This window comes from Lepidochelys olivacea (assembly GCF_965140295.1).
Source record: "Lepidochelys olivacea isolate rLepOli2 genome assembly, chromosome: 27".
NCBI classification, from domain to species: domain Eukaryota; kingdom Metazoa; phylum Chordata; order Testudines; family Cheloniidae; genus Lepidochelys; species Lepidochelys olivacea.
Window position 1 is genome coordinate 14,076,817 of NC_140437.1, and position 11,919 is coordinate 14,088,735.

The following is an 11,919-nucleotide window of genomic DNA, read 5'->3' on the forward strand; positions in this document are numbered from 1 at the left end:
CGGGGGGGGATCCCGGGAAGGGGCGGGGGGGGCAGAGCCTGGGCCGGGGGGATCCCCGGGAAGGGGCGGGGGGGCAGAGCCTGGGCTGGGGGGGGGATCCCGGGAAGGGGCGGGGGGGGCAGAGCCTGGGCCGGGGGGATCCCGGGAAGGGGCAGGGGGGGCAGAGCCTGGGCCGGGGGGGGATCCCGGGAAGGGGCGGGGGGGCAGAGCCTGGGCCGGGGGGGGATCCCGGGAAGGGGTAGGGGGGGCAGAGCCTGGGCCTGGGGGGGATCCCGGGAAGGGGCGGGGGGGCAGAGCCTGGCCTGGGGGGGATCCCGGGAAGGGGCAGGGGGGGCAGAGCCTGGGCCGGGGGGATCCCGGGAAGGGGCGGGGGGGGCAGAGCCTGGGCCGGGGGGGGATACCCGGGGGGGACTGGGGGGATCCCCGGGAAGGGGCCGGGGGGGGCAGAGTTGGGGGCTCCCCGGGAAAGGCCGGGCAGGCGGCGGAGGATACGCGTAGCGCGTGCCCGTTGCTAGGAGACAGGCGCTTCCGGGGGCTCCCAGGGGCGGGGGGGCTCCCCCTGCCGGCCTGGGGGGCGCTGGCAGCCTCGTGCGCCCGGCCCCTTGAACTCCCCCCACCCAGCCCCGCGCGGGGGGCGGTCCTCCAGCTTCCCACAACCCCCCTCGGCTTCTTCCCGGCTAAGATGGCGGCAGCGGCTTTGTGCTGCCGGGGGCTCTGCAGGACGGGTAAGGACCTTCCCCCCCGGGCCCGCCGACCCCAGCAACTGCCCCCGGCCACAGAGACCTGCCCGCCCCTCTGACAGCCCTGTCCCAGGAGGGTCCCCCCCTTCTGAACCCTCCCCCAGAGACCCCCCTCCCCCCTTTGAACCCCCCAGAGATTCCCCCACCCCCGGAGACCCCCAGCAGGGCCCCCCTCGCCCTCTGAACCTCCCCCCAGAGATCCCCCACCCCTGACACCCCCAGAGACCCCACAGCAGGGCTCCCCTCCCCTCTGAACCCCCCAGAGATCCCCCACTGACACCCCCAGAGACCCCTAGGAGGGCCCCCCCCCGAACCTCCCCCCAGAGATCCCCCACCCCTGACACCTCCAGAGACCCCACAGTAGGGCTCCCTTCCCCTCTGAACCCCCCCAGAGATCCCCCACTGACACCCCCAGAGACCCCTAGGAGGGCCCCCCCGAACCTCCCCCCAGAGATCCCCCACCCCTGACACCCCCAGAGACCCCACAGCAGGGCTCTCCTCCCCTCTGAACCCCTCAGAGATCCCCCACTGACACCCCCAGAGACCCCTAGGAGGGCCCCCCCTGAACCTCCCCCCAGAGATCCCCCATCCCTGACACCTCCAGAGACCCCACAGTAGGGCTCCCTTCCCCTCTGAACCCCCCCAGAGATCCCCCACTGACACCCCCAGAGACCCCTAGGAGGGCCCCCCCCGAACCTCCCCCCAGAGATCCCCCACCCCTGACACCCCCAGAGACCCCACAGTAGGGCTCCCTTCCCCTCTGAACCCCCTCAGAGGTCCCCCACTGACACCCCCAGAGACCCCTAGGAGGGCCCCCCCGAACCTCCCCCCAGAGATCCCCCACCCCTGACACCCCCAGAGACCCCACAGTAGGGCTCCCTTCCCCTCTGAACCCCCCCAGAGATCCCCACCCCTTGACACCCACAGAGACCCCCAGCATCACCCCACCTCTCTGAAGCCCTATCCCTAGTATTGCCCCCCCACACCCTGCTGAACAGCCCCTCCCCCCCGAGAGATTCCCCCTTCTCTCTGGATTCCCCCCCCCCAGCATTGCTCCTCACCCTTCTGACACCACCAGAGACCCCCAGCATCACCTCTGTCTTTCTGAACCCCCATCCCTAGCATTGCCCCAGTAACTCTCCTCACTCCTCTGACAACTCCCTCCCCACAAGCTCCAGTGACTGTCCCCACCCATGGGGGACTCCCTGTATCCCAGTAGCCCCCATGCAGTTACAGCCTTGTAGATCTGGGGAGAGCCTGCACCTGATGAGTTGCTGGGTCTGGGATAGAGATGAGTCTGAGCTGATCTCTTTGCCCTCCTCCTTTCCTCCCCCCTGTAAATCCAAACTTGGCATTTCACACTTATTGCTGCAGTGGGTCCTGATCTTCCGAACCTCATATGACCCCTGCGCACTCCCCTGCCCCCAAATTTCAGATCTGGGTCAGAACTTTGCATCTTGGGCTGTTCAGTTACTGAAACGCCTCTGCAGTCTGTAGTGGCAGGGCCAGGCTGAACTTATCCCTTATGGGGGTCCTGTTAAACATCCCAGGTCACAGTCCAACTTGGGATCAAAGGCCCAGGAGCTGAGGCGCATTTAACTACGGCAGAATTTCGGCAGAAAAGGACCTAGGGGTTACAGTGGATGAGACGCTGGATATGAGTCAACAGTGTGCCCTTGTTGCCAAGAAGGCCAATGGCATTTTGGGATGTATAAGTAGGGGCATTGCCAGCAGATCGAGGGACGTGATCGTTCCCCTCTATTCGACATTGGTGAGGCCTCATCTGGAGTACTGTGTCCAGTTTTGGGCCCCACACTACAAGAAGGATGTGGAAAAATTGGAAAGAGTCCAGAGGAGGGCAACAAAAATGATTAGGGGACTGGAACGCATGACTTATGAGGAGAGGCTGAAGGAACTGGGATTGTTTAGTCTGCGGAAGATAAGAATGAGGGGGGATTTGATAGCTGCTTTCAACTACCTGAAGGGAGGTTCCAAAGAGGATGGATCTAGACTGTTCTCGGTGGTAGCTGATGACAGAACAAGGAGTTATGGTCTCAAGTTGCAGTGGGGGAGGTTTAGGTTGGATATTAGGAAAAACTTTTTCATTAGGAGGGCGGTGAAACACTGGAATGCGTTGCCTAGGGAGGTGGTGGAATCTCCTTCCTTAGATATTTTTAAGGTCAGGCTTGACAAAGCCCTGGCTGGGATGATTTAGTTGGGGATTGGTCCTGCTTTGAGCAGGGGGTTGGACTAGATGACCTCCTGAGGTCCCTTCCAACCCTGATATTCTATGATTCTATGAACTACATCGTTCTTTTTTCTTTCCTGCACCAGGCTGGCTGCCCACCCTGCAGATCGTCCGCTATGCCAAGTCAGTCACTCGTCACTGGAAAGCGATGCACTTTGAGCGGCAGAAACTGATGGCGGTGACTGAATACATCGCCCCCAAACCGGCCATCCCAGAGAAGTGCGTCACTCCCTACATCAGAGCAATCAAGGAGGTAAGCGCTGAGCATGGGGCTGAAGCACTTGTACTGCGAGCAGCTCTGGTCTTGCACAGAAACCTTGTAGATTTAGCCTGTGTCTACCCTGCACCTGGGAGCAAGTCTCTCGGCCCGGGTTGAAACGCTTGGTCATTAGGGCCCACCTGGGCATGCTAAAAGTAGCTGCGTAGAAGATGCTTTGACGTTGCATCTCAAGCCCCCAGTGCCCCCAGGCTTGAGACCCCAAGCCCCAGCCTACATAGCCTTTTAGCATCCTACCTTGAGCCCTGCTAGCCCAAACCTCTGGCCCCGGGCTGGGAGGCTCGCTTACAGGCGCTGGGGATTCGTGGCTCTAGGAAACCTTCTCAGGTTATAGTTGGATTTCCCTTTCTTGTCCTTGCTGCTGTTGGGTCTGGACTTTCCTTTTGTTGCTCTGTTGTTGTTTTTTCTACCAGCCTCTTGAGTGATAGGTCTCCCTCAAAGCCTCTATCTCCCATATTTCTCAGCATTTCTACATCCCTTCGGCTTTAAGGTCTGATCGGCCCTTCTGCTCGCTGCATGCCTGATTCATCAGTGGTGCTGGGTATCCCGATCACGCCTGCTGAAGCATGTATGAGCTGGAGATGTTTGGCATCTCTCAGATCAGGCCTTATGCCCATGCTGTCTCTCTGGAGCTGGCCTCTTCAACCTTTGCATTCTGCTCTTTCCCGTCTTGGCTCTTTGTTTGTGAAGGACCCAGTCCAGCTCCTCGCTAAGTTAATGGCCTGTTGATGTCAGTGGGTGCAGGATCAGACCCCTAGTTCACATGGTACTATGGGCTAGTAGCTAAAATGGGGAACAGGGAGTCAGGATTCCTTGGTTCTATTCCTGGCCCTGCCACTCACTCTGTGTGTGACCATGGGCCAGTCACTAAATCTCTGTCTCTCAGTTCTCCCATTTGTAAACTGGGGATGGTGCCCACATCTGCGAAGCATTTTGAGGTTCTTGGATGACTGGAGCTCTCTAAAGGCAGAGTTCTTTTGCTTAATTGCTCTCTCTGCGCAGGCTTCGGGGTGGCCCCCAGGTTTCCCCCAGATCTAGGCTTTGACAGTTGTGTGTAAAAAATACGGCTCTCCCTCTCCCAGGAGAATGGCTATGCAAAGCTGTTACGCCGGCAAGTGACGGAGACATTCCGGGACAGTAAAATGATCGCCGTGTGTCAGCACAACTTTATACCCAGCGAGGAAATGCTGCTCATGAAACACCGCCTCAGGAAGCACAACATCCATGTCAAGTTCTTCCCTAATGAGGTACAGTCGGAGCTGCCTAGCAGCTAAATCCAACGCAGCAGGCTGCTCCTATTGGAGCAAGGTTTAGTTCTTAAGGGGTTGTGGCAAAGCCCCAGTGCGTGATTGTGCCCCTAGACTGCCAAAAAAAGGGGGGAGTGGAGATTATTGTGCGCCCTTTGTTGTGTTTTCTGGATTTGTTACGTGTATTTAAAAAAAGACCCTCATCTGGAGTTAAGTGCCGTCTACATCAAAGCACCAGATGGGCTAAGATAGTGGAGGTTGGCTTCTAGGGCAAACGAATGGTTGGCCAAAAAAAGATGAACCTTGCATTGTCCTGACGATCGGTGTGCTCTGGCACACCACGAGAAGGAGCGTGTTCCACCGGGATCTTGCACCAGAATGCCTTGCCCACAGCTCAACATCTAGCTTGGCTCTCTTGATGTTTCCTAGGGAATGGGGAGATCTGAGGCAGCTGGGTCCCAAACCATGGAGGGCTTCGGCCTGGTTCCCACCTGCTCCTGAATGCAGTTGTTTTCAAGTGCAGTACACTGCACACAAGTATAACATGCTCATTCTGGCCTTCCCCACTAAATAGTCTTCTGCATTTCAGCACTCGGTGAGGCTTCTAAGCAGCTGTCAGCACACGATCTCTTCATTCATTTACTGGAGGATGTAAGCTTTCCCTCCTCTGCCTCTTCCTGGAACACCAGGCATGTTAAACACATTGCCATGCCATGTGACTATGAGCACTGCAGAGGGAATGTCAGAAAAACATCTGGCTACTGGGGAACTGATGGTGCTGGCCACTTGATCTAAATGAATCCAATTTCAAGGTGGTTTTGTGCTGAAAATTCTGGTTAATGGGTGTCTGGAATTTGCTGGTCTCAGATTTCGAAGAGGGCCCAGGTCTGTTCTCATCTGGGCAGATAAAGGGCTTAATTTGAATATGGAGCTCCTGAAACGAATGTCCCTGTGGTGCTTTGAAGATGGCTTCAGCCTTTGTGTGATAAATTAACTGAGATCTCTCTCTCCTTATTACCTCACATACTGTTTGCCTCCCTTTTTCAGATCGTGAGACCCTACCTTTCAGTATCCAAATACAAGAACCTCCTTCCTCTCTTTGTGGGCTGCAGTCTCATGTTAGTGAGCCCAGAAATCAAGGCGAAGGAAATGTTGCGAATCCTGAAGAACGTGCCACAGATAAACCTCCTAGGTAAGGAGTCTCCCTCAATCAGGCCAATCTGTTGGATCAACCTCCTTGGAGAGCATCAGATACTGTTATTTATATTACAGGGGTGTCTCAAGGTGCTAACTGATGTTAGGGCCCTTTTGCGGCAGGTGCTGTACATACACTTAGTGAGAGGCAGCCCCTGCCTCAAAGAGTTTATGATCAAAAGAGAAAGGGTGGGTGGAATAAACAGACCGAGGGAAAACCATGGCATCGCTCTGAGTAAACTACTACTGCCAGGGCTGGCAATAGAACCTGTGTCCCGCCTGGTAGTTCAGTGCCCTGTCCAGTGGCCCACATAACCTCTCGATGCATCTGCGAGGGGAAAGTTTCTGTCTCTAGGTGGTTGGCCTGGGTATCTTTGGCACAGCTGCTTTGCCCTCTGTCCCCAGCAGGTTCAAGAGGGGTTTGTGTTAACACAGTCCAGTGGCAGCCCGGCTGGTGCAGCTCCCTGATGGCAGAAGGCTGGAGGGAATTGCTCCTTGGGTCTCATGGACCCGTGACTGTACAAAGAGGTCTCTGCAGAAGAGAACAACTTTGAACCAGGCTTGCAAACAACGACACTGAAATATGTTTAGTTGGGCATGTGGGGCGGTTTACCGGACAGCTGAAGAGGCTGGAGCTCTTTAGGTCACTGGTTGAAATTCAGTCCAGGATGGGAGCAATCCAAAGCCCTGACCACCTCATGACTGCTAGGGGGATGAATTGGTTTGAGTGCAGGTGCTCACATCACATTAGCATGTCCCCTCCCGCCTTTGCTGGCAGAGTTGGAGACCAGGATCACGCTCCCCTTAAAGTGACCACCTTCAAGTCAGGTCTGAGTCACTTTGGCAGGGAAGCTCGCACTGCTGCTACCTGCTTTCTAGGTCCTGTCTACTGAACTGAGCGCAGGGCTAGGAGCCAGGAACTCCCTGGTTCTTTTCCTGACTTTGTCACTGATTTGCTGCCAGACCTCGAGCAAATCATATCACCTTTTCCCTTCCCCCTCTGCAAAGAAGGCAACACGGTCTCCAGGGTTGTAAATCCAGCAGCTGTCACCAGCATTAAACTCCCATAACCAAGCACCTTCATAACACACCCATGGAAAATAAGAGATCCCTGGCTCTCTTTCCAGCTTTTGCATTGTAGCTAGTATCTTGCACTCAGCCGTCTCTGCTCCTCTCTTGTCTTTCAGGTGCCTGTATTGACAACACCATCCTAAGCAACCAGGGGGTCGTAAACTACTCCAATTTGCCTGCTATGGAAATCATCCAGGGGCAAGTGGTGGGCACTCTCTCTCTCCTGGCATCCCAGACATGTGCTCTCCTGCATCACAGCCCTGTGCACCTCACGGCTTTGCTGGACCAGTACATCAAAGAGCAAAGTGGCGGAGCTGGGGAGACTGATGGGAAGGCAGGGGAAGGCCAGGCTGAGTTGGGGCCTGCCAAGAGTTCTGTGGGCCTTTGATGCCGGGTCCCTGGCACCCTGTGTATTAACCACATCCTGTACATAGAGGCTTATAGCAGGGAGCGTGTTCCTGCCAGTTTCATCTCAGGTGGGTGGGGATTAGTGGGAGAGGCCAATTGCCTGTCTAAGCCAACAACAGAAATAGCAGGAAAAAGATCCTAGAGGACTAACCTGTCAGACTGGTGCTAATGCAATGTGCTACTGTTTGGGGGTGGAGTCTGCAAGGTGGGTCCAGTCCCCCCGTTTCTCAGCCTGGACATGCGAAGCTATTCCTCCCTCCACTTTCTGTAACGCCCCCTCTCGTCAGCTGGTAATGCCACTGATGGATCATCCCGAGTCTTCCTCAGTGGGAAGGATTGTTCTGTGATGTGGGGAGTGGAGCGGACACTGTTTGTAGTAGCGTATGCTTTCCAACCACCACCAATTCAGCTGTGAGAATCACTTGCTCTGGGGGTCAGAACGCACATGGGGAAATTCAGAGTCCCTCTCTCAATTAGGGGAACAGAAAGGCAGCCACCTCTAGGGTGGAAGGCACCAACTGTTTAACAACACACAGTAACACTCCTCTACTGTTTTAAGACCGGAAGTGAAGAAGATACTGAAACAGCAGGCTATGCTCGGGACACAGAACGGAGAGGGATATGCCTTCATGGCAGCTGGAAAGTGTAATTCCCAGTGCGGGCAGATGTACACACGTTAGCTCTGCTTAAGCTCCCCCCTAAATATAGCACTGGGTCCGCCGTGGCTTGAGCTAACCGCCTGTGTATAGTCTCACAACCCCCTTGGTTGTACTCGAGTGACTAGTCCATGCGGCTGTGGCCACGCTGCTATTTTTAGGTGCTAGCTTGAGCAGAGCTAGTGCACGTATGTCTGCCCCAGCAGGGTATTATATCTCCCAGCTGCTGTGTCGACGTCCCCTTCGTGGTTAACCCTAGAGCAGGATGGACGTTTTCTATGGAGACATTTTTGTGGACGGATAATGGCTTTTATTTATTTTTTTTGTAAAACAGAATTTCTCGGGGGAGGAAGGGAGCATCTGTTCTTGTTAAACTGTGAAAGATTTTGGAGTCTTCAATTAAATCCTGCAAATATTTTAAGACCAATCTTATTTGTGTTGGAAACATTTTACCGAGGAGGAAAAAAAGGGAAAAGAAAGGTGTTAACCGGCGCCTGTGGACAGCTCGGCTTTAGCTAACAGCTCTGTTCTTTCAGATGGGGCCCAACGGTAGAGAGCTTGACTATCCTGGTTATTTTTCTCAGATGGGCCGCCCCTGCCTGTCCTCCCCCGGGGTGAACCTCCTGCTTCTCTCTCATCTGTGCTTCAGTCCGGCACAGAAATGCTACAGCCCAGTGCCTTCCTAAGAGCAATGGCAGGCACCCTGCCCCACATGCCAGCGGGACGTTAGCAAAATAGCGTTCATAGTGTAGTCAAGTGGCAGCCAATCTATCCTCTTCGCTGCTGTTGGCAGGGTCTGGGTAGCAATGGGGAATTGAAGATGTGGAGGCAGATTTTAGCCCTGATGTAAATGGGACTAACACCACTTGACGTGAGTGGACTTGTGCCTCACTGAAGCAGGGCTGCGGATGGCATAAATCTACAGGCCTGCTCTGGAAAAGGCTTTGTCCTAACATTGTCAATGCCGCCAGTTAAATTGTTATTGGGGTAGGCCCCCGTTTTTTTTTTTTCCCCCGATAGCCTTGGCCACAAAGTTGCATGGACTGGAGCCAGGCAGTAGCAATGACAAGCCTGCCGCCTCCAAAGATGGAAAAACTCTCTGAAAGCGGGTTCCGGCTTGAGTGTTAACCGGCGCCTGTGGACAGCTCCTTCGTCTGTGCTTTGAACTAAGCTTTGCAAAGCATCGAGGCCTGGCCCCAGCCTGGCTGTGGGAGTGAAATGGGAGGACTCGTTAATAAACACTGTTTTCTAGAATGTCTGGGCTGCGGGAGTCTTTGAGGCTTTGCTCTTAGGATTTTTACAAAGCTGTTCCCCTTCCTTTGACTCCTTTGCTGGCTTCCCTTCCAGCTGCAGTATGACCCACTTGGTGTTGGTGCCACAGGGTGCTGGCCTGAAGCCTTCTTTAGGCAGAGCACAGAGGCCTCCCTGATCCTCAGCCCAGCCCAGCGCAGGCAGGGAGGGAGGAGGAGGTCCAGTTTCTTTACTAACTCAGCCTCTGCTGAGTCTCCAGGCACAGGGAATCCTTCTCCTAGCAGATGAAGCCTGGGTGGCAGAGCATCTCACTGGTCTCCTGGGAGATTAAAGAGCAAAGTCTGGTGTTAACCTGAGCTTCTCCTGCACTCCGAGATGCACTAAACTCTCTGGATGTCAGGAGGTGATCTCGGCGATTACATGCACCAGTGCCTCTTGCAATCTGTACAGTAAATGGGTTCAGTCTTTGCTTTAGTGAGTGAAGGAGGGTAGTAGTCTTTGGACTTCTCCAGCACCTTCCATCCAAGGATCTCAAGTCCCTTTAACAGTATGAAAGATGGCAGGAGATTGTTGTCTGCTGGGGAAACAGAGGCACAGCTGGGACGTGGCCTGCTCCTAGACACGGGGGATTTCTACTCAGCAGTGGCCTGTGTGTGTGGAGTGTTGTGTCTTTCTGCTTCCCACCAACACTGATGTCAGAGTTATACTTAGCTCAGGGTAACAGGATGTGGCAGAGCCTGAAACAGAACCCAGCTCTCTGCCTCCACTTCCTGCCTGACAACCGCACGGCCATCCTTTTGCCTGAGAGGGAGCTGCTGCATCTTCTCACAGGGGTACCTGGATATGCTCCCTGGGGCCTGTAGACCTCTGCATCTTCCAGGCTGCTTCAGGCTCGCTCCCTTTGTTATTGCTTGTAGCATAAATCACTTGATATCCCTGAGCCTCAGCATTGCTATAGGAGTCTGGGAGGGCCGATCCCTTCGCTACTCACGGCTCTTGTTCCCGAATGGAGGACCCAAGTCCAAGCAAGTGTGGTGCTCTCCTGATTAGCAATAGGGAGCCTGATTGCGCCTGGCGACCTTGGCTGCTAGGGACAGGAGATCAAAGGGGGCTGGCCGTGACAGCTCTGTCCCAAGCACAGTGAACTAACGAGGCAGCCCGGTCCCCTTCTCAAGGTGGGCGAATGTCTACTTCATGCCTTTGCTCTGCTTGGCAGCCAGGAAAGAACAGTGTGTGCTGCTAATGACCCTTTTGGTTGACTGTAGACCATTTCCCACCCCCTCTCCCGCCGATCTGATACAGCCGTGAAAGACCCTGCTGGATGGCACGTGATCTGTAAACATCAACAGTGGTACTGCATTTTCAGATTGTTCAGTGGGTGCCCCACTGCTACAACTGTGTGTGGGGGAGAGAGAGAAAATACTTGTCACAAGGCACCGAAGTGGAAATTCTTCCGCCATTGGGCTTGGCGCGTGGCGTTTTCTGCTGGTGCTCCCCATTGCAAATTGACTGGATTTCTCCCTTCACAATACCTGAGTGATAACAGCTCTGAAATCTGCACTGAGGTAGGTGGGGGGGGGGGGGGGAAGGGGAGGGGAAGGTTTTGTTTTTAAAAGGGGGTTTTGTGTAAAAAAAAAAAAAAAAAAAAAGTCATTTTATGTTTATTTTGATGAAAACAGGTGACCAGAGAGAGCTGCTGGAAGCAGGGGTTGGTTTTAGCCATTGGATCAGCAACATTCCTCATTCTCCATCCTCCTTGATGCCCCTGCAGTTTAGTTCCTTCCCGTGGCTTCTGTGCTTTCCTACTCCCTTCCAGAGATAGCTGACGATATTAACTCTGATCTTCGAAATGCAAGGGGCTTGGGTCCTGTCTCCCTGGAGGGACCAATCTTCTCTCCACTTTACTTTGTGCTGCTGTAGCAGTCGAGATAAGGGTGAACATTTTCCGAGCTTTTTGGCAGAAAATTGGGGTTTCAGCTACATAAAAAGTGTTTTTTTCTTCCCATGGAAAAGTTTGGTTTTTGGCACAAGATTGAAATCCGAAATATTTTGGGCAAAATCCAAAATATTTAAATTACGAAAAGCTGCTGTCATGCCTCATGGGAGTTGTAGTTTAAGTGCCTCACACTCCCATTCTCTGTCAGTTGAGCTTCCTGGCTGGATTGCACCTCCCATGATGCACTCCCAACAGGGGAGATAATGATGCATCATGGGAGACCCAGTCTATAGAGGTGAATGGGAATACGAGGCACCCAAACTACAACTCCCATGAGGCACTGCAGCACCATTTCAAAACAGAAACATTTTGGGTTTTGGCCCACCTCTGTCAGTTTGATTTTTGGCCCAACACTTGAAATTATTGGCCGTCTTTGAGGTCAGCCGGGGGCTCCCCAGCCAGGAGTCCCAAGATTTAAACAGCTGAGCATTGTCAGCGTGCAAGACTTTGACTCTGGAGCTATTGTGTCAGTGGAAGAAGAAAGAGGGTGGAGGACTATGTGGTTAAAGCACTAAAGTGGAAGTCCATTCCTGTCTCTGCCATGGTTTTCTGTGGCCTTGGGGAAGTCACTTGACATCTGAGCCTCAATTCCCACTGTGTAAAATTGGCAGAGGTTTGAGTGTGTGTGTGTGTGTGTTATCCTTCCCAATTCCTACCCCACAGGGGTGTTAGGAGGCTATGTTAATCATGGGACAATCTGAAACCATGATGAGGGTGACCAGCATGACAAGTCCAAAAGGGACGCAGCCTCTGTGCAGATAGATTGCCAGCCCAGCTCACCTCTAGCGAGGTCCTTCACATGATCTGGCCAACTCTTCTGTGGCTATGTCT

General features: G+C 54.1%; 1 protein-coding gene across 1 annotated transcript; it reads left to right on the forward strand.

Moving 5' to 3' along the window:
- Positions 1-646: 646 nt before the first annotated feature.
- MRPL10 (mitochondrial ribosomal protein L10) lies at positions 647-9,095 on the forward strand. The gene is made up of 5 exons (XM_084616095.1): positions 647-725; positions 3,075-3,241; positions 4,348-4,512; positions 5,560-5,704; positions 6,894-9,095. The coding sequence occupies exons 1-5, from the start codon at positions 683-685 to the stop codon at positions 7,163-7,165; spliced, it is 792 nt and encodes a 263-aa protein (XP_084472221.1). The 5' UTR covers positions 647-682; the 3' UTR covers positions 7,166-9,095.
- Positions 9,096-11,919: the final 2,824 nt, after the last annotated feature.

Excerpts from the sequence above, each read along its gene's own strand:
- MRPL10 (XM_084616095.1), top strand. The coding sequence starts at position 683 with ATGGCGGCAGCGGCTTTGTGCTGCCGGGGGCTCTGCAGGACGG. Across the intron at positions 726-3,074 it reads CCGGGGGCTCTGCAGGACGG|GCTGGCTGCCCACCCTGCAG; the intron begins GTAAGGACCTTC and ends TTCCTGCACCAG. Across the intron at positions 4,513-5,559 it reads TCAAGTTCTTCCCTAATGAG|ATCGTGAGACCCTACCTTTC; the intron begins GTACAGTCGGAG and ends TCCCTTTTTCAG.